The sequence below is a fragment of the Melospiza georgiana genome, chromosome Z, assembly GCF_028018845.1.
Source record: "Melospiza georgiana isolate bMelGeo1 chromosome Z, bMelGeo1.pri, whole genome shotgun sequence".
NCBI classification, from domain to species: Eukaryota; Metazoa; Chordata; class Aves; order Passeriformes; family Passerellidae; genus Melospiza; species Melospiza georgiana.
The window spans coordinates 2,582,282-2,604,066 of NC_080465.1; the positions used below are offsets into that span (position 1 = coordinate 2,582,282).

General features: G+C 40.2%; 1 protein-coding gene across 4 annotated transcripts in view; it reads right to left on the reverse strand.

Annotated features, from left to right (window-relative positions):
• Positions 1–21,785, reverse strand: part of XRCC4 (X-ray repair cross complementing 4) — a 143,235-nt gene that overhangs the window by 39,021 nt on the left and 82,429 nt on the right. For all 4 annotated transcript variants that reach the window (XM_058043508.1, XM_058043509.1, XM_058043506.1 and 1 more), the window contains one exon: positions 16,876–17,023. In XM_058043508.1, coding sequence (XP_057899491.1) covers positions 16,876–17,023 — 148 coding nt within the window. The remainder of the gene's footprint in view (positions 1–16,875; positions 17,024–21,785) is intronic.

The window sequence follows — 21,785 nt, forward strand, 5'->3', positions numbered from 1 at the left end:
CAGCTGGTGGGCCCAGCAGAGCATCACAGGGGTGCTGATGTCCTCGCCGTGCACCATCCCATCCTCCTGCCCTGGATGTCACCACAGCTGCTCCCATCCACACCAAAAACACAGCCTGTGCCTCAATATTTGTGCCATCAAAACCTTTCCCTTGCAAAGGAGACACGTTCTTGCCCAGATGAGCCTTCAGAGAAATGGAGACAATTGTTCACAGACAGAACCTGCACCATCCCTGGGTCCTCACAGTCCTACAGGGACTTCCCATCTTCCCACCCACCTGAAGGGATGCCATAGGCCAAATTCCAGATTGGGATGAATTTATGTTGTTGCCACTGCCTTTTGGGTCGGCTTTAAGCTTTTGCAGACTGCCTTTTCACAAAGTTATCTTCTGATGCAAGCCCTGATCATTGCTGTGACAACAGGAAGGGAGATCAGTAATTCCATTTTCCATCATTATTCTTTCACGTTGGAGAACAAAATGCCTTCTTTTATTTCCCAAACAAAAAATTTCATGCTATGCAAAAGAAACAACAGATGCAATTTTGCTTAGAATTTGAACAGGGCAAAGGCTGCCAGAGCTCCAGGAGGGTTTGGACAATGCTCTCAGGCACAAGGTGGGATTTTTGGGAGGTCTGTGCAGGGGCAGGGGTTGGGCTGGATGATCCTGATGGGTCTCTCCCAGCTCAGGACATTCTGTAATTCCTAACCAAAGGAGATCTTTACAAAAACCCTGCAGATTGTCCAAGAACTGCAAATTTACCGTTTTGGTCAGATGTTTTCTTACACGGCACAGCCACCTGCCAAAAGTAATCCCTGAGGAATGTACAATAGGAAATTTATCTTTCAACCCACACAAGTGAAAATACAGCAGCTCCATGTACCTAAGGTGCTGCCCAACATCAGAGCTGCCTTCTGAAATACCAGCGAATTCAGTCTGCCACAATTAGAGTTTTGAGTCTCATCTGCTTTCTTTCTGAAATCCTCAGGAAGCCACACACACAATGACACAGGGTGATTAAAAAAGCAGGAAATTGGAGGCCCTGAGGAAGGACTCTGGCAGGTGAGCCCTCTGTAGTACCTCCTGACTGATGAGTGCATAAACAAGCCATTCAAAGGCTAAAAAAGTATCCCACTTCCAAATGATTTTTGCAATTGACGAGACTAAGTGTGGAGGCTGGGCCCATACACCTGAAAATATTTATTTCAGACTCAGTAGATATCTACACTCATCCATATAATCACACTGTACTGATCATATGTCCATTATAAAGAACTTATTCCCCAATCGAAGTGATCCCCTTTCTACGGACTCATTCTTTTATGCTTAGAATTCTGTTAAGTATATATTTTATCCAGATAATGAGCTAAATGTGTTGGGTTGGTTTTTTTTTCATTACTAATATATCAAATGGACGCCTAAGAAATCTATCTTTCTGCTTAAAGCTATAAAGACACCTTTAAAACAGCTTTCCATCATTTAATATCACAATTAGCTGCACAGAGTACTTGAATAGATGGTACAATAAAATCTAAGATATCTTCAGTGCCTGTCAGGGAAAATATCTGTGTTTTCCTGAATGCAAGCAGTTAACCTTCCATATTGATTAATAAGTCCAGGGACCACTGTTATCATGCAATATTTATTAATCTGTTCTTTGTATTTCAGAGGTAAGTGCATAAAATACCTGCAACAACCACAGCAATTGTCAGGCTGGGCTTCCAGAGATTAAGTAGAAGGCAACTCCACTGATAGGAGAGGGACTATAAATAAAAACACACTAAAGATTTCATTGATCAAACGCCCTCTGAATGCATAATTCATCAAGGTGTTTGAGAACATTGAGATGCCTTGTTTGAACAGCAATCCACTTCTGTCAGTAATTTGAAATTTAAATTCTCACATTAGCTTCAGGGGGAAGCAGTGGGCGTACGCAGCAGGCTGGAGGTATGAGGAAGAAGAGATAAGGATTAAAATAGAAAATCAAGAAAAAAGTGTCTATTTCAAAGTGCATGCTGTTAATTAATAGATCATGAGCCAAAAAGGAAAATGCATAAATATTCCAGTGACAGCCTCACAGTTTAAAAATAAAGTTTAATTCAGAATTAAGAACTACTCTAGGAGGATGGATGGAGGGTTTGACTGGCCAAAGGTAAAGACACAAAAGATGGAGCGGATTATTTCCCTACAGTTCACAGAATCACAGACTCCCAGAATGGTCTGGGTAGGAAAGGAGCCTCAAATCCATGCAGTTCCTGTTGGGATATGTGTTCCACAGGCAGGGACTCCTCCCACTGTCCCAGTGTCCAGCCTGGCCTCGGGCAGTGCCAGGGGTGCAGGGGCAGCCCCAGCTGCTCTGGGCACCCTGTGCCAGGGCCTGCCCACCCTGCCAGGGAACAATTCCCCATTGCCAGTTCCCAGTATCCCACCCAGCCCTGCCCTCTGGTCCTGCCCCATTCTCCCTGGTCCTGTCACTCCACTTGCAGATGAAGAGTCCCCTCTCCATCTCCCCTGCAGGCCCTCCAGGTCCTGGAAGGGACAAGTGAGGTCTCCACACAGATTTGTCCTCTCCAGGCTGAATGGCCCCAATCTCCTCAGCCCCAAAATCATCCAAGCTCGAGTTGATCTGGCAAGCAGGGAGAAGATCAAGCCACAGCTCGGCTCAGTCCTCGTTCCTTGGCTTCTTTCAACCAGACAAAGCTCATCATCCTGCCCTCCAAAGAAATCCAGAGCACAGCCTACAGCTGATACAGAATATTTATTTATTTATTTGTTTGTTTATTCATAAATATAATTTATACTGCCTGAAACAGGCAGGGAGAAGAAGGAATTCTGTTGGGAAAAGGGGGATGGGGCTGATATTCCTGCTCTCTTCACATCACCAGAAAACATGAGGTTGTACAAGGGGGACACCTCTCAGATTTTGTCACAAACTGTGACTTTGGAAGCCTCACAGTGAGGTGGAACATCGACAGCCTTGTTTTGGAAGGTGTGCCAGGGACTGGTGGGAAGAGAGGGATGGAGAGCTCCATGCTGAGCTGCGGGAAAGGAGCAGAAAACCATCATTCTCCAAACCTTTTCCCTGCTGCCACTTTGCTTAATGCTGTCTCTCGACAGACCAGGAATTTTTCTGTCCCCTGCCTATATCCATCCACTGCCTGTGTATAATTAAGTTTTCTTCTGAAGCGCTTTTTAATAAAACTGAAGCTGCTGCCTAAGCCCTTCTCATACATCTGCTCTATCCTCATGGTGTTGGTTCATCTATAATTAAACACCAGAAAGCTTTATCACCCATCAGTCATCATTCATCCACGAGCTTGTCTTATTTATCTAATTAAAAAGGTATTTATTGTCAACATATTACATTTTTTCTTCAGTATGTGCCCAGTGGAGAAGTACTGTTTCATTTAATTTCTGTGCAATAGTATCCACAGCAAAATGCTTGTTAAATCAAGGAGTGTTAAAATAAAAAACAGAAACTTCAGAGTTGGTATTATCAAGGAATTCTCACATAAGCTTCATATACAGATGAAATATGGAATTGCTACTGTCTACTTTAATATGGATTACTCCTTTGGTTTCTTTCTCGGGTTAATAAATACATTTTATTATCATTTATCTGACAGCTTGGTTAGTGGCAGGAAAATTCATTTTGCTGAAAGATGGAAAATGAGAAAAAATATATAGCACCACATTGAAAACAAGGTAAAATAAGGAAAGAGAAAAACCAGTATACTTTAAAATTTTCCTGTTGCTGAGAAGAAAAAGACAGAAGTCTATCGAGGTGTCTTGCTTGAACATTTATGATAAAAGTTTAATTTTTCAATTATATCCCTGTAATATCCTGTCCTGAAGCACTGATTACTTCCTTGGCTCACTGAAAATTAATTTTGCATATTGCAAAACTGTCTTTGGAAAACAAACCCCAGCAAAACAAAACAAAACAAAACAAAACCCCACAATCTACCTTCCCATCTAAGAAATGCCCATCCTTCTCCATTAACAGATCCACAAAAACCACAAATGAGGAATGACATGTTAATAATGCCTGTAAGAAATTATTAAAGACTCAGGACCCTGATTATGTCCTGTCACTCTCTTGCCCTTAATTAACTTCTACGCTACAGAGTTTTTAAGCAGGCAGAGCACCAGGCTTTCAAGACTGTAGATCTTGCCATAGTTTACAAATAATCCCCACTATTCATTTGGAATTTTGTAGTTCAGGGCTGTTGTGACACAAGCAGCACTGGAACCAATAACCTACAAATTAATGTCTGCAATTGTTGTGTCCTGCAGCACCCTGAGGTCGGCACCTCTGCCAGACCCAAACCTGGGCTGAGGGAATTAGACACCACACGAGGATCCCAAAACCCATTCCAGGATGCTGCTGCCATGGTTGTGAACTGCCTCAAGGGAAAAAAAAAAAACAAAACCTACAGCTGTGGGCCCTATGTGTCTGTTTCCATCAGCTAAATGCTCGGGTGAAATCGCTCAGAAGAAACAATCTGATTTCTCTTTTCTTCCTCTTTTCTTCACCTACATTGAGGCAGTCACGTTTCTGCTCCAGGGGACAATGGAGACGTTGTTACATGAGAAAACCTACTTTTGTGAGAACACACAATGGAAGAATAATATTTGGAGATGTCAGGCGATGGCAGGTGAACCTCCACACAGGTGCACCTCTATGCAGGCAGCACCGGGCTCTACCTGGATTCATTTTCTGAATTCCAGCTCAAATTAGCTAAGCCTTAACAACTGGAAGGTTTTCAAGATGAAAAGCACTTGTCAACATGACCCAGCCAAGAAATATATGTAAAAGCAGAGAACTCAATTACATTTGGAATGTTGGTGCCCTGCTAGGGAACAGCAATTTCAGGTGTGACACAAGTTTTGAGGTTAATGATTTGGAAGCCCTAACTGAAACTCAACTTTCTGATGCCAAGGTAATGACGTTTAAATAACTATCAAGCAAATGCTTAAAAATAAACACCAAATACTACTGAAGACAGGAATACCTGGTTAAAAGAAAAAGGGAAGATGAGAAATAAAAATATGAATAGCCAGCTTAGATTCAGGGTGATTCAAGCAATTGGGAAGGCTTGGATAGGACATGCATACTCACCTGTCCAACAACATCCAAGCCTGTTTATTATCTGTCATCTAAGTAATGAACTTCAGTAGTACAAATTTCCCTTATTTTTTTTTTTCTTTCACTTGCATATTTTTCTTTGGATTTCTTTTTCTTTCACTTGCATATTTATCTTTGGAATAGAAATACGTATTTTGGTTGATGCATCACGAAACTCCAGTGGTGTCTGAAAATTACAAGTGTCACCATATTCAATGTGACCTACCCAATTGTGGGCTGGTTTTGCAAAGGGACCTGAGAAATAGAAAAGTCAGAAATAATGAATCTGTAGTTTTAGCTTGGCAAAATGAGAACACGTCAAGAAACAGGAGTTGGTGCAGAGCTGGGAGCGGAGTGAACAAAACCATGAAGAAGGGGAGTGTCTGGCTAGCACTGCCTCAGGGTAACACGAGAAACTGGCTTTTTTCTAAATCTAGCTCAATGAAAGGTTATAACAGCATCAGGAACACCTCAACCTTGCAAACCATTGCATGAGAGAAAGCTGTGGAGGCAGGATTGTGGTCTCTGGCAGCATCCTGCGCCCTGTCATGCTGAGCAAACAGCCTGACGAGCCTTCCTCACCCTGCCCTCAGATGTGATGGCTGATTTGGTGTCAGTTAGAGCAGAAAAGGTGTAAATGCACACCAGGCATGCAGGGCCCTCAGTTCTGTGCCTCTCAAGTTGTGCTGGAGGGCAGAAAGCAGCACGGCAAGCAGGAGGCTGAGAGGTCACACCAAAGAGCGGATAAAGACTCACCTGGGCAGCAGCACATCCCTCCGAAGCTGAATTTCACACCACCTCAAAGCCTCCAGCTCTTACAATCCCAGCCCTGCTCATTCCAGGGGTGCCTTGACATGATGTTCCCAAAGCTCCTGCTGTGTCATTCCCTGTGTTCAGCTCTCCCATGGGCAGAGCTCGTTCTCCCAAACAACCCCAGGCATTCCCAGATGTGGGAAGGACAACACTCACCACAAAGGGAAGCTGCACAAACCTCATGTATCTCTAAAAAAAATGCTTTTCTCTCCTGCCCTCCTGTTCTTGCCCTTGCTTCTCTCCCTCACCACCATCACTGCCTGGGGGACACTGGTTTGGACATTTTGCCTGGACATTTTGCTTACACATTTTGCTCCAGGCTGGCTCTCAGTACCATTGATAACAATTTGATGGTTTTGCTTCTTTTTACAACTTTGGAGCTCACAAAATATTTTGAAGCACATAAAGAGCCAACAGGCAACTCAACACAACCTGACAATGTCTTATTGCTACTTGGACACCTTCTGGTTTGTGTCTTCAAATCTGTTTTTACTTCAATTGAAACACTTGCTCAGGTTCTGAGCAGTTTTATCAACACAACTGGGTATAATCTGTTTTTCTGTTTGGTTTTTTTTCATTTAACATTTTTAGTCACTGCTGCAGCTACACAGATATACAACTAGAGAGGAGTTTTAATACCAAGATATTCTTTCCTAACCTGGTGCTGCAGAACAGCTTGACACTGACACAGCACTTGAACAGAAAAACAATTTTGTATTTGTGACATACAGCAAATCCAGGAGGTTCACTCCTTGGAGAAATGTTTCCCTATTCAGGGGTGAGTTTTAGCCTAAAGGATTTAAGGTTTTCTTTATAAAAGTATATCTTTTTTCAGGATAGCTTAATAAAAGCAGAATTTTGTTCAGGTAGTTCAGTAGTTACCCAAGGATCAGCTCCAGAAGGAATAAAGCAGAAACTCTTTGGATGGTTCACATCCCCAGCAGAAACCAAATGATTTATCACCACTTTACTCCAGTTCTTACACTTGTGCAACTTCAAGGTTTAGTTGTGGCAAAACACTGAAGTGATGAGTAATGAACCATTTTCCTCTGTGAGCAAAAAATAACCCCTGTGAAAATGTTTTATAGAGTTGCTCGGGGATCTGGGGAGTGGGGAAGATCCCAGTATGAACAAGGTGTTGATGAAAGTTTATTCCTGTGGCCAAATCATAGTTCAGAACCTGGTGATTTTAATTACTATGTGGAGAACTTCTCAATATGTAAAAAAAAAAAACCAAAAAACCAACAAAAAACCCCCTCATTTTTCATACTCCTGCTGAATTCAGTGAATTTTCTCTGTGTTCTGTGATGACTTTAGAAAATCACATCTCTGTGAGCTTCTACAACATAAAACAAATTTCTTTCAACCTTTTTCTACAATTAGCACCTTTTCCAACAAAGGTTTCAACCCTCTCATAAATTATTTTCTCAAGTTAAATACCTTCTTTATCTTTTCAAGGTAAACACAAGGCCAGAGGTACCATTTTTTAACTTAACAGACAGGTCTCTTACTTTGATGTCAAATACTCCTTGGGGGATCTATATAAGTGGAACATAAAATATTTATTTCTATGCTCTTGAATAATTAACACCTTTTAAAGAAGCACATGAGAAATCTCATCTCTTTCTGGCATGAGACCTGGAATGAAACTCACCCTCACCAACAGTGGAGTTTTCTTGCACATTTGTCCCATTTCCTCAGTTTTAGTCATTATTATTCTGCTCATTCTGAATGTACAGGATGAAACACTGATGCCAGTGGCTACACCAACGTTAGATTTGAATTCACCTCAGTACTTTGAATCATCAAAACAATTTTGAAAAGAGCCTTTCATTTTATTTCACTTCTGCTATTTAGCATTCAGTACAACACTGACTCTGCTGCTGATCATTTTTGAATATTGACCATTTTCCCTCAGTTTTACACCCAGTCCACTTATAACAGCTGATATGCAGAAAACCATCTGAGGAAAACACAAGCATGCAATTAGCTTCCAAATTGCTGGTTGTATGTTCAAGCTTGAGTGATGCAACAGCTCCATGACAATTGTTATGAATGGTTTGACGGATGAATAAAGTAAGGAATTATTTTAAGTGTTATTAAGCAATCAAGGGAGTGTGTCAGCACATTCTGTGTTAACAAGGCTCATGTTAATCTAATGCTGCCCCTCCTGCAGCTTCTAATAAGGGCATTTTTATTTATGCTCAAGGAGAATGAAACGTAGTCAAATAATTTTAAGAGAGACCTGTTTTGTGCAGCTCTGTCTCTAATTCTCAAAGTTTTTGGACTGATGCATGAGTATGGGCTCTGTGCCCTGCCACAGATGGCAGAAGTCATCAGGAAGGGGTCCTGATTAATGCCACAGGAATTCTGACACAGCCTGACAGAAACAGATGAGTCCCCTCACTCAACCACGAAAGCGCATTTGCTCAGGCCGTATGTATTAGTCACAGTGCATAAATTTATGAATATTTATCCCCTCTGACCAGATCTGGGGATGCTCTAAATATCATCAGAAATTCATTGCCATGGGCGTCAAGGGCTTGATTTACTGATTTTGGGGAGACATAGGTACATGGTAAATGGGAAAACAAATGCACCATCAGTGCCTCTCACCACATTCCCTCTCCTGTCTCTGCTCACAGACGTGTCCAGTGCCACATCTCACCCATTTCTGAGCTCCAGACCTCCTCCTGCTCCTTCTCCAAGCCATCCTGAGGCAGGAGCAGGATTAAAATAATTTCAGTACAAGTCCTTTTTCTCCCTTTTCCTCAGTTTTTGCCAACAGAATTCAAGTATTCTGGAATAGAAAACCTGTATCCTTTTCAGTGTCAGGAGCATCCTTATGCATCACACACAAGAGGTCTAGAAGGACACCCAAATATGAAAAAATATTTCTCATTGGCTGGACCTAGGTCTTCACAATCAACAATAATCAGTGAAATTAAGCAGGTGAAGAAAAACAGACACTGCCATCACTGCTAGAGCAGTACATTCACCACTGGAAAAATAATTCCCATGCATGTAGTTCTATGGATTTTAAGCAGCGGATTAAGCACTTTTTTTAGCATTAAGAAATTCAAGAAAGTCTTGCTTAATCTAAATGGCAGCTTTTTAGCCCTGCTTTGCTGAGGTGGGACATTTCTGGGAGGAAAAAAAAAGAGTAAAAAATTAAGTAAAGGAAAAAGGACGAAGAGAAATAAAAATAGAAAGATTAATAGCTTCGTGCAGCAAACGTGAATTTTGAAAAGTGCACTGAACTGAGACTTCACCTCAGCAGAGCAAGCAGCATTTGCAAGAGTTGGGGAAATCCATTCCCAGACCATGAGTTTTGGTGTATTTCTGTGCACAGGGCTTTTCTCCAGCAGGTTTCCTGGGGTCCATTATGATTTAAGGGATTACTGGCCTTCCCAGACAGTTCAGCTACACAGAATACCCCAATTCAGTGCAGTAAAGAAGACTTGACTTCATGTTCAGTCCAAAGAACAGCAGAAACAGGTATTTGAGGCAGCTTTACGTCATTAATACAGCCAAGCTTTCCTCTTTTTCTCTGCCATGCTATTTTTGACACCAGGGCTGAGGTGCCATCCATCAGCCTAATCTCAATCTTCTGCCAACACCTGACCAAAATCTCAGGCCCCTGCATTACCTGCTCCCTCCTATCACAAATAATGTGCAAATAATTCTGCCTGAGAAGCTGCTTTGGGAAATTGAGGTTTAATGGCACCATCAAGAGCCCCTTGCAGAAGTGCTCACACAGAAAGTGCACGTTTGCTCCTGCACCCTGATCACAAGGATGCATGTGGAATTTCAAATATTGCCTTCTTTGTTGCTTTTAACACAGTCTCCTTTTCTCAGCTTCCCACCCTTCACCCTCAAAGGCTGAAAATGTTGGAGCATGGTCTACTTCAAAAGCCAACAAGTGCTCCAGCGCTGCTGGTTGCCTCAACCACACACAATCTTCCCTCCTTCTCAGTGTAATTTACCTCTGAGGAGAAATTCTTTGGCCTCCCACATTAAAACACCCCATTGAGGTTCCCAGTATTTAACAAAACTGATGCATAGTTTGATAAATTAAACTATTCCAACCCACAGCCTACCTAAGAGGGCCTTTTTTAAAAAGCTCAGGTAAAACACAACTCCAGTTAAAACCTTTCTTGAACAGGCAAGGGAAAAGCATAAAAAAAGAAGTTTACCAGAAAGGTAATGGAGGAAGAAGGTATTTCTATTTTTTAAGCTCTTCTCATGTAATCTCACAGCCTGAAATATGAAATAAATGTTCTGGAAGCGTTTCAGCGAAATGCATTATAGATGAATCATTGGAGACACATATCTCACCAGATTTGTCACAGCAATAAAACCCTGACCCAAGGAACATGCCCTGAGACAGCAGAGGGTAGAGTCCTGTCAGTCTCACTGAGTAATAACTCCTCCATCAGCAGTCAATTACTGGGCATTTACCAGTGACAAAACCTGTGAGATGTGCTCCAAACTGGAGAGCTGAGAGCCTCTGAGGTCAGCAGACAATGCTCATTTTTTTCCTGCCCCGGCCCTTCAGCCTTCACATTATCCCACCCTTCCCTGGGGAGCTGGGAGAAACGGCGGATCCCAATTCCCTCCACTTCCCATGGAAATAAATCACCCCTTCCCACGTGGATGCAGAAGCCTAATTATCCACTGATCTACTACCTAAAAAGACATTGCACAGGTACCAACACCAGGAGAAAACCAGCTGTGCTTTGTTGCATTTATTTCTGCCTTATTCATTTGAGCAGAAAGAATTACTCTAGATCTTTTGCTACGACATTTTCCCCCCAGTGATCCACATCTTATACCGTTTTTGCAATTTTATCATCAAAGCCTTTATATATATATGTGTGTAATTTTTTTTCCTTTGCTCTGGCAGCCCCGCATTGTTGCACAGGTCACACAGCACAGCTCTCCCTCCCAGCCCAGCCTGGAACAGTGGCAGGTGAGTGTTCAGGTGATGAGGGTCACTTATCAAAGCTCCCCCTGGGCACAGAAAGGGGCTGGGACATTTCTGATGTTGGCTCAGGTGGGGAAAAACTGTCTGGTGTGAGTGATGGCACACTGCTGCTGCCAGTGTCACAGCAAAGGAGGGGAGAGAGGAGCAAAAATAGATGGAAAAAGGAGGAAGGGAAGGGAAATTCAGCGAAGTTAAAAGAAAGAAAAGGAGAGAAAGAGAGAAAGAAGGAGAGGAAGGAGAGGAAGGAAGGAAGGAAGGAAGGAAGGAAGGAAGGAAGGAAGGAAGGAAGGAAGGAAGGAAGGAAGGAAGGAAGGAAGGAAGGAAGGAAGGAAGGAAGGAAGGAAGGAAGGAAGGAAGGAAGGAAGGAAGGAAGGAAGGAAGGAAGGAAGGAAGGAAGGAAGGAAGGAAGGAAGGAAGGAAGGAAGGAAGGAAGGAAGGAAGGAAGGAAGGAAGGAAGGAAGGAAGGAAGGAAGGAAGATAATGTTAAGCACGTATGAATCACAAAGATGTCTTATCTCAGTATTTAAATTTTTTTGGTGTAATACATTAAAGGCTCATACAACCCAACCATCAACTTCTAAGAGATTTCTTAACTTGTTTACATTTCAGCCTGAACGAGTAATCATCAAAAACTTTCCAAACATTGCCTTCCATAAATTTATGATGGCAGGAATGAGCTTCTCACTGCTGTACACATTCACTGCACTGACTGACTGGAAGATCACAGTGATCCCAGTGTTTGCCAGTCCAGGAAACTTCTCTCCTATTGTATTAAATAAATGCACTTAGGAGAATACAAAAGTGACAGGTCATCCTGAGCTCTTAAGTACATCTTTCCCTAAAAAAGATAACTGTGGTGAGAACTTCATACTCCCTCTGGAAGGTTCTGCTGTCATTTTCAGCAGAAAAATTACCATTTTTGCCTGGTTGGACTTTTACGAGAAGAAAGAGTTGTTGTGTGAGACAGAAAACCCAAAGTCTGGTTTGTCACCCTCTGAGAATGCCAGATTCCAGGACAGATCTGTGGTTTCTCCTACCTGAGTCACTGGTGGTGGCAGACCACACTTTAGATAAACTTTGCATTAGAGCTCCAAAAATGTGAACTGCAAGCAATGAATTAAACAAATGCAGAGAGAGGATCCCCAGGGAGCCCTGGGCTCACCACAGGCTCCAAGTACTTTTAAGGTGGTGGAAGTTTATCAAAAGAAAAGACAAGTCCAGCTTATTACAGTATTGGGATACAATGCTGGAGGATTTCTTTCCAAATAAATTACATATACCTGCAAAGACTCGAAAAAAAACTTTTCAAGGGAGGAGAGCATGAAAAATGGGCAAAAAAAAAAAAAAATCCACATTTATCATTAACAAGTAAAAACCATGCAGCAGCTCATTCTATCCACAATTACACACATGACTAAGTTTAATCGGGCCCTGAAGCCAGGAACAAACAGGGAGTGTGAGCACCGTAACTTTAAATCGTGTTTAAAGTAAAAATTACATTCCCTGCTTGGCCTCTGGTGGGGCAAGGGATGGCAAGGCAGGTGGCACAAGCCTCCCCCTGGCAGCTCCTGGGACCCTCAAACACACTCTCAGAAACCTGATTACATTTCTCTGGGTGTTTCTGAGAGCTCTCTGAAGAAGCAGTGTTTATGTGTCAAAAAAAAAAAAAAAAGAAATAATTTCATTACTGGTAGCAAAGGTCCCATCAAATTGACCTGCACCTTGAAATTTCAGCAACGTCAAACATAGTGAGGTAACATATCTCTTTCCTCCAATTTAAATGTAGGCCTGATTCTGACAGTCACTCCATTCTATCACTCAAGCAGGAGGCACTAAGCCAGCAAAAGTCAAATTTCAATTGAAAAAAAAATAAATAATAAAGGCAGTAACAGTGACATCAAATGGACTGAGCTAGACTTATGAAACTGAAATTTTTGGCACACAGAACAACTAGTAAGTCAGAGTCACAGTGCTAGTTGTAAACAGGGAATTCCTCTTTAAAAAAAAATACATGTTACTTCTCAGCTGGATTAAGAGTATCTGTTAACACTTGCTTCTCAGAATTATGGAACACTTCCTCTGTAAGAACTTTTCTTAAAATTATTTTTCTGGTCTTTTTCTCAGGAGAATCCAGCGTATTTGCATCCATAAGAATGTTTTTCCTGTATTTAAGATGCCTTTCCCCAAACCACTACTGTAATTGTACATCCACTCAACAGCAGGCATGCATTAAATAGCACAGAAATTATGAATACCCTCGAGCAGCAGGAATGGATTATATTTTGAAATATACAGAATAACTTATGGATATTTTGAGCCTTATCCAGCAAAGCCTTTCTCCTAGGAAACACATGTGTGAATGAGGACCATAAAAGATCCTTTATTAGAAAAAAATGAAAGACAGAAATGAAAAGGTTTTGTTAGTCTTAACTCATTAAAAAACCACCCCCTCAATTTTGATAAATCAAAGTGGAAAGATGTAACTTGCACTAGAAATGGAAGCTTTTTCCTGATTTATTTTTATTTTAGCTATAGAGACCCCATCTCTGTTACATAGTAGTCTCTGACTGCAGGTTTTGTTCAATGACTACACTCCATTTTTAAAATTATATTAAAAAAATTGCCTTCTTCGGTAGGTACTGTCTGCTCTCAAGTAGGTTCCAGCACTTTTAAACTGAAAATATTAAGGAAACATCCAGTTATTTACAGGATTCAGGCTGACAGGCAATAGAGCTAAGCCTCTATATTGAATGCATATTCCACACAGCTATTAGTGCCATTCATGTGCAGCCCCCAAAGAGATTTGGGTAATGCCTCAATAACCATAACTTCTAACTGTGGATTGAGAATGCTCTTATTAATTTTTTTTTTCTCCTCCAATTACGAAATGCAAATTGTGAAAAGCAGAATTTGCATCTTAACTTGACTTATATATTATCTCTGCCTTGCACCTTAGGAAATTGCCAGATATTACGTTATAGTTAAAGCTGCACGAAGACCATCACGGTGTATTGGAATCAGAATAATTTTATTTTACTTCCTGGCTCAATTGTGTTTTGAAAAGTAAGATTTACTTTTTGTCCTTACGTATTTTTAAAATGTGTAAATTAAGAGCCATAGGTCAGATGTTATTCATTGAAAGTAACATCTGTCTGCCCAAAGAAGCATTTCCTTCCACTGGATATCTCTGATTTAAGAACAACCTCCTAGAGAGCTGGATAAACCTCATTCTTGGCAGTTGGCTAACCCACTAATTATTCTAAATTTCTACTTTATCCTAAAGTACATCTTTATTTCAGCAAATAATTAAACAGATCATTTAGAGACCTTGTTCCACAAATCCTAGTTCAGTTCCTTGCTGCTCTCATGGCTACTTTCACTAAGCTTAATATTATCCAAAGCACATTGCCAAGTTTCATTAAAAATGTTGATTTAGCCCTTGAATAAATTGCCACAGTAATACTAGATGTCTGTATGGATAAATACAATTCAACTCCTTTTCCTGCCACTGCACCCACACACAAAGCATGAGAAAGGCAGCACTCCTTCTGCTCTAATTTCTGTGTCAAACAGATTTTTATTTGCATTCTTCTGAGTATTTTTGGTCATATCCAAGAATATATTTTCATTACAAGGAGCAGAGAATTGCCACACAACTAGCCTCAACATCCATAAATCTGAAATATTTGCAGAAATAGAATCCTTTAGGTTTTGATGACTTAATGTTCTCGAGTTTAGGATAAATGTTACTTTCTTAGCACACTGTAAAGTTTTATGAAAAATAGATGGATGTTAAGACACAACTTTTCTTACGCGAAAACACTGAAAAACACTTAATTATCAAAAATCAATCTGAAAGACAAAGGGAGAATAAAACCTTGGGTGACTTCCTTTGCTGCAGAGACATTTTTAAGTCTTTTTTTTTTAAGATCTTGCACCGAGGAGCTCAGGATGCAGCAGCTTTAGGGCAGCATCAGGCTGGAGGTGTTGGGTTTGTGGCAGCCCTTCCCTGGCCTGGAGAGCGCTGCTGATGTCACCAGAAATTCCACACGGGAAACAACCCTAAACAAGCTCTGTTTGATACAGCAAGAACTGAGGGAGAAGGGTTTTGTGCGACTTGGCCCCGAAGCATTTACATTTTTATTTGCATTAAGGAGCCAGCCCTGGCTGCAGGTCTGAGCAGGAGTGCCCAGGAAGGAGGGAGGACTCGTTGGTGCATTTGCAGACGTGATCCCAGAACACGCTCCCCATCTCCTGTTTGTGATGGAGCACTTCCAGAGCTGAAGGAATTTCCAAGTTAACTTCCCCCACTGACACCCCTTCTTCTTGGATAAATAAGTTTCAATTTTTTGTTTTGTTTTGTTTTTGCTCAGTGACACAGTACTGGAAAACATTTTGGGCAGGACCCCAGTGTGCTGTCAACTTAAGATAAAGCCCTTTGCAGCACCAAGGATTTGGCATTCCATCAGCACAAATTACTGGAGTAATTACAAATTACTCCACAAAAAGAACACCTATATTTGTGAACTGGTTGGCCATGCTAATTCTCCACCTCCCCACTTTTGACAAGCTGAAGACAACTGAAAATTATTAGCCAAGTAAATTGACTGAAAACTTGATTAGCAGCTGGCAAAAGACTTTAGGTGAAGGTCAAAAACTTCAGTGATGTTGAGAAAAATAACCAGCAAAGTGGAAATTATTTCAGCTCAGATTTTGTAAGGTTTCAGGTAAACAGGGATATTTCCTATCCTCCGATCTAATCCAAGAATTGCCACTGCCACATGAAGCGCAGGAAAGAAAAACGGAGATAGAGACTGATAGAATGGATGCTCCATATGCCCAGTATCAAAATATAACTAATTGTGTTGTTGCCAATAAGAAGAGCCACTCTTTAGATTCAGCCCTGACTCAATCTGTAAGCAGAGTAGAAATTCTTCGCACATATGAAAATCATAATGCTGCTCTGTTTCTACTAAAATTTGCCCTTATTTCAAAGAATTAAAACAAAAATATCACTATATTCTTAGTCCTCCTACACACAGGACTCAGATATTCATAAAAAGATAATTACTCAGTCCATGGCCTCTGTATATTTGCAATACTTTGCCTCCATAGGTTTTCCTTCAACAATCAATATGAAATAAAATTAACCTGAATTTCAGGCAAGCACAGGCAGGCTGTCAAAATCAAACTGACCAAAAACAATGGGGAAAGGGGATTTTTCCATTGCAATGGACTGGGATGTAAAAGAACAAAAAAAGCAAGGCCTGACATATTTCTAAACCATCCTGAAAAAAATGCAATTTTTAACCTAATAAAACAGGATTGTAAATTCAAACATTCCTAGCTGGCGTCAAACCACAACTTTTACGTCAAAATAAGATAATTTTCCTGCTGATTTAAACAGAAATCTTTGCTAATCATGAGAAACGTCTTTGTCATCTACTTCTGTCCATGGCTGTTCAAGGAGTTTACAATCCATGGAATATTACAGATAAAAATGGAAAATATGTATTCTCAAATGTAATTTACCATGTATTTAGGAAAAATAACCAGGTTTTTGAAGAAAATGCTACCAATCCCATCAGAGCTCTGAGGCAACTCTATGCATAGCTATAAGCACCTCCCAGAACACCTGGAAAGATTTCCAGAAGTTGAAATGGACATAAGAAAAATACTTTTAAGTGTTACAAATCTTGACCCACTTTGTGTTGTAAGAGCAAACTTTTTGCTGCCTGGAGACTCCACGTCCTGAAAAAAAAAAATCTATTCAAGATGGAATTGAGAGGTAATTTCTTTGCACTGGAATCCCAAAGGCAGAATCTCAGGGTGGTGAGCTTGGAACCTCCTCAACCAGAGGCTGTCCATGCCAAAATGGGTTTGGAGTCCCATGACCCCGACGAGGTCTGTGAGCATAAAAACGTTCCAATATATTTAAAACACACTTACTTTTCCTGGGCTGGCTGCTCTGCCTCGCAAGCAGCCACCTTAGCTCCTGTCCCTCCAGGTTCTGTCATCCTTTGCCTTCGTTTTCTCCTGGGAGCTGCGCACACAGTGTCTGGGATGCCCAGCAGGGAGGAATCCCTTCGTTCCGGAGCTGCCAAGAGGAAAAACAGCCAAGGTCAAAGGGAATCTGACATTTGAAGTGTTTCAAGACAAGCCTCAAAGCATTTATTTTCTGCGCCTTTCTTATGAAAATGTCTGTAGTCACAAAATGGCCTCAGAATTGGGCGAAGTTTGTGACATAAAGGCATGTTCAAAATGACTTAATTTAGACTAGAAAGATAATCTTCCCTCTGCATCTCTTTGTAACCAGTGGAGATAAACACCACCAACCTTAAACTGGACAATCTGTCTGGAATTTCACTGTCTCTTTTGCAGAAGTTGAGTGAAGCAGGCTCTGTCCTATTTAAATTGCCATGTAAATTCATAAAATATGCTTTATCTACCCTTAAACAACAAACCTCTCTCCACTTTGACAACTACATACTCAAAACTCAAATGTCAAGACAAGCAGATCCTTCCTTAAGCTAAAGGAAGGATAAAACAAAAAAAAAAAAAGTCCCCTATTAATGCATTCAGAAGTTATAAAGACATTTTAATTCCAGCTATCAACATCCTACAGTGTATTTTCATTTGGTATGCCTGCTTTCAAAATGAAATCATAAATTACCTATAATTTTCAAGACAAGGATATCCAGAACAGCACAAATAGCTGGAATATATTCAATAACATTGTGGTGTCTCAGGCTGAAGCTGTTAGGGTAACTTTCCTGTTTATTACATTTCTGTGCATTTTGGGGTGGTTTAATCCTCACTTAGATGAAAGATGCCATAATTTGAGATTCAACACAAACATTTTTCACAGAAAGTAAATAACGAATCCTTTTTCCCCATTCCTTTCAGAATTCTTACCAATGTGTACTGAAAATGAAGCGGGGAGTTAACACACAGCCCACAAGTGGCATTTTCACCATTTCTCAAAGAAACACATGTTTCTGGCCAAGAACACTGATAAATTAATCAGAGGCTCCCTAGAGCCTCTGCCCTCAGTGAAGCACAAACCTAACATTTATTAATATTAAATATTCACCAGCATGCACTACACCACATCACAGACTTGCAGATACTTGTGGGGTGACAACAGGTATTAGCTGACATATTTCCAAGGCACAAGGTAATTAACAAGTTCCAAAGTCCAGCACAAACAGGATACATTCCTACAATAAATGCTGAGAAGGGTGAAATGACATTCTAAAGCTCCACACTAAACTTTAACCAGATATGCATGCTTTTCCAGTGCTAAATGCTGAAAATATATTTATGATAGTTACTCTTTACCTGTCTAGGGCAGTGTGTCCAACATTTCCATAAACATTATTTTATATATTTCAACATCACTATTCAAAGTTGGCCTCTTCATCATGAATACACACAGAACAGTTTGCTGTCAAGAACCCAACAAATTGGAATAAATTTACTATCATAACTCCTGTCCTTCCTTTCTGCTGTTTTCCTCCCATATCCTCTATTTTGGCCAAAAAGTAGATCCAGAGGTGAACCTCATATACAAAACCTAAATTTTCCTAGCGTAGTAAAGAAATGTCTCTGGGTTTTCACCTGCACATGTGCACTGGTGAGCACAGCCCTCGTGCTCAGCAGTTTTTTTGCTATTTAGACACAGAATTCTTTTGTGTCCAAAATTAATTTTAAAAAGATTTTTATTTTCTTCTGTTTCTAAAATATTCATTTATTTTAATTATACCAAAAGAAAGGCTTAAAGACTGAATTCAAGTAGGCCAGAATTCAAGCACACAAAGAGCAGCAGATTGGCTCATGGGTGAGGGTTGACCATCACATTTTTGTTGTGTTTGTTTCTTTCCTCCAAGCTAAAACCCTCAGAATTGCTGAAGAAAAGTTGGAATGCACTTGACTCTCACAGTACCATGCATCACCACTGGACTTTAAACACACACCCACTACTGCTACCCAAAAATAATTCCCATTAATGAATTCATTTATAGCACTTGACTAAAAGCCAAAGAAAGCTTCAGCAAAATGTTATTCATTGCTCAGTGTAAAAATCTTTTGGAAAAATGAGAGACAGTCTTAGGCACAAGCCTAGCTTTTCATCCTGAAAATATTTTCTGACCAAATTTAAGCAACGTTTTAAGGAAGGAAAGTTCCTTGACTCCTCGTGAAATTAAATTTCTTACTTTTATATTATGTAATTCAATATGAATGATTGTTATACCTTTGAGAGGAATGGTAGCAATTTAGACACAGACTAGAGTACTGCTAGATGAAAAATAGTAATTAAACCTCCTATACCAAACATTGATTAAGAAAAGAAAATATTCCCAATAGATAACACATTTCCTGCAGGTGAGTAACTGCAAGAAATGAGATTGATAAAGAGAGCAAGAAGGGAACGATTGTTCAAGTACTAGAAGAATATTTGTGCCCAGAAGATAAAAGGCTTTAAATAAAAACTCCTGCTGGTTGGAGGGTTTTATGTTGTTTTGGGGGTTCTTTTTTTGTAATTTTGAAAAGTGATATTATTTGGTGGGGTGAAGGAGTTTTTCAATAGGGCATTCTAGAGAATAACTGAAAAGTAAAAATAGCTGTCATTGGTTTGGAAGAGCCAGGATGAAATTAAATCAATGCAGCCCCACAATGCTGGGGACCAGGAAACAGAAAATGCCTTTAATAGAGAAAAATGTCAGGACTCATAAGACATTTGGAAATACACCATAAGGATCTCTGAAAGTACAGAAATTAACTTCTGCAGCCTGGTTACAGGCAGGCAGTCCTGTTAGATTCTACAATACACTTATGCATTACTTTATTTTTATATACAGAAGTCAATTGTTTAAAAAAAATACCTTCCAATTTGCCATATCCACCTTTCAGTGTGAGAAAAGCAATAACTCTGTAAATCTTCATTTGAGTACACCATCACCTCTAATGCAAAATCCTACAGCTTTGCCTTGCCTAATTATTCATGAGAGTGTCACTGAGAAAACAGGATCCAGATCCTCTCAGTACAGCAATGAAGGGCTAAAATCAGCACCAAAAGCTTTGTTTTGCCATAAAAAATATAAACAGGGACCAAAGCAAGCAAAAAGCAGGCAGAAGTTTTTCAAAATTGAGGAATTTGTTTGCCTACAATGACCTAACTTCACACAGACAGAATACACAGCCCTGATGTTCAAATTATGAGTGATGGACCTCAAGCAAGAAAAAAAAGCTGCAATTAATCTGATTTTACCTACAGGAAACTCAATGACAGGCATTACTTCTCCTCACTTTGCTGTTATATAGTCAAGATATAACAAACGATTAAACGAATTCAAAGGACATTCACATTTTCAGCCTGCATCACTAAGTGAAATTACTTAGTTTGATCACAATAAAGAACTCACAGTTATTAAAAAAAAAAAAAAAAGAAAAAAAAGAAAAGAAAAAGGGCTTCTCCAGATTGGTACAGAACAGGAAATATTTTTAAAGGACAGGCATTTATCCTGAAGAAAAACCTTCATTTAAAATTATCTCCTATCCTGGAGATTTCATCAACGGCAGCACAGAATTCTGACAATTTTTTTCATGTTCTGAATGAAAATTCAGCTTTTTCATCAGACTTAGGAGAATTTGCTCAGATTTTCAGACATTAACACAACTGTAACTCCCCTAAATTCCTCCTAGAGCCCTCCTGTTAGCAGAGCAGAACTCCCTGGCTGAATTCTGCCTAACTCCAGGCAGCATGTGTTGCTCCATGGAATTAATCAACTGGACTCCCACGTTCTGCTCCTTAATAAAGCTGCAGATTTAACCTAAAATCAGCACCAATATTAGACAAAATGGGCTGAGAGTCACCCGGAGAGCTGTCCCCCAAGCCACCAGAGAAAAGCAAAAGCAGAGAGGAAGCAAAACTCATCACTTTAATTCCTGACTGTAACTCCAGCCGTTCCCTGCTTCCTCAATCCCAGCATAATTCCCCAGGGATCAACGATAATTAGCATCTCTCTGACAGTCTCAGCAGAGCCTTCTAAATGAACGGGTATGGAAATTAACACATCCCAGGGATGCAGAGGCAATATCTGCAGAGCAGGATGAAGTCGTTCCTGACAGGCAGCTGAGGAAACACCATTCCTGCCTACTCTGAAGTTACCCCGTGTGCACAGATCCTGGCATTTCTCATGGGAAATGGACTTGTTTAGACCACTCAGAGATATTAAACACGGCTATTTACAGTCCATGCATCTGCTGCAGGGAAAGCAACAGGAATATGTCACTATATTAATTTTAGGAAAATAGTGAAAGACATTCCCTGTTCCTTTTGTCCTGCCCTACTGTATATTTAATTCTTTGTATAAATTTGGGTTTACTGTACCATAATCCCCTGGGGCCAAGAGGCAGCTGAGACCAAGGTTCCATAAATTCTCTGTCAGCTGGTTATTAACATTTATTTTTACAAAGAATATCTCCATGGGAAGTGTTTATGAAGACACATTTTAAAACAACTCCAGCAAGAAGTTTAGCTCCAGCTATACAAAATTTATAAATTGTATTCAGCTCAGTAAGGAAGTTTACATTTCACCATTCTAGGCTGTATTACCACTGAGTTTTCAATTTGCAAAGTCTATTCTTTTCCTGACATCACCCTTTTCTAAAATATTTTTAAATACGACTGTTTTATTAAAAAAAAAAAAAAATAAAACCAAATAAACAACAAACCAAACAAAAATCCCCCACAAAACACCCTCATTTCACACCTGCAGGGAAACCAATCAAGTTATGGTAAAATCTGTTTGCCATAACTTTTCCTTCTCATTGCTTATTTATTTGGGATAACTCAG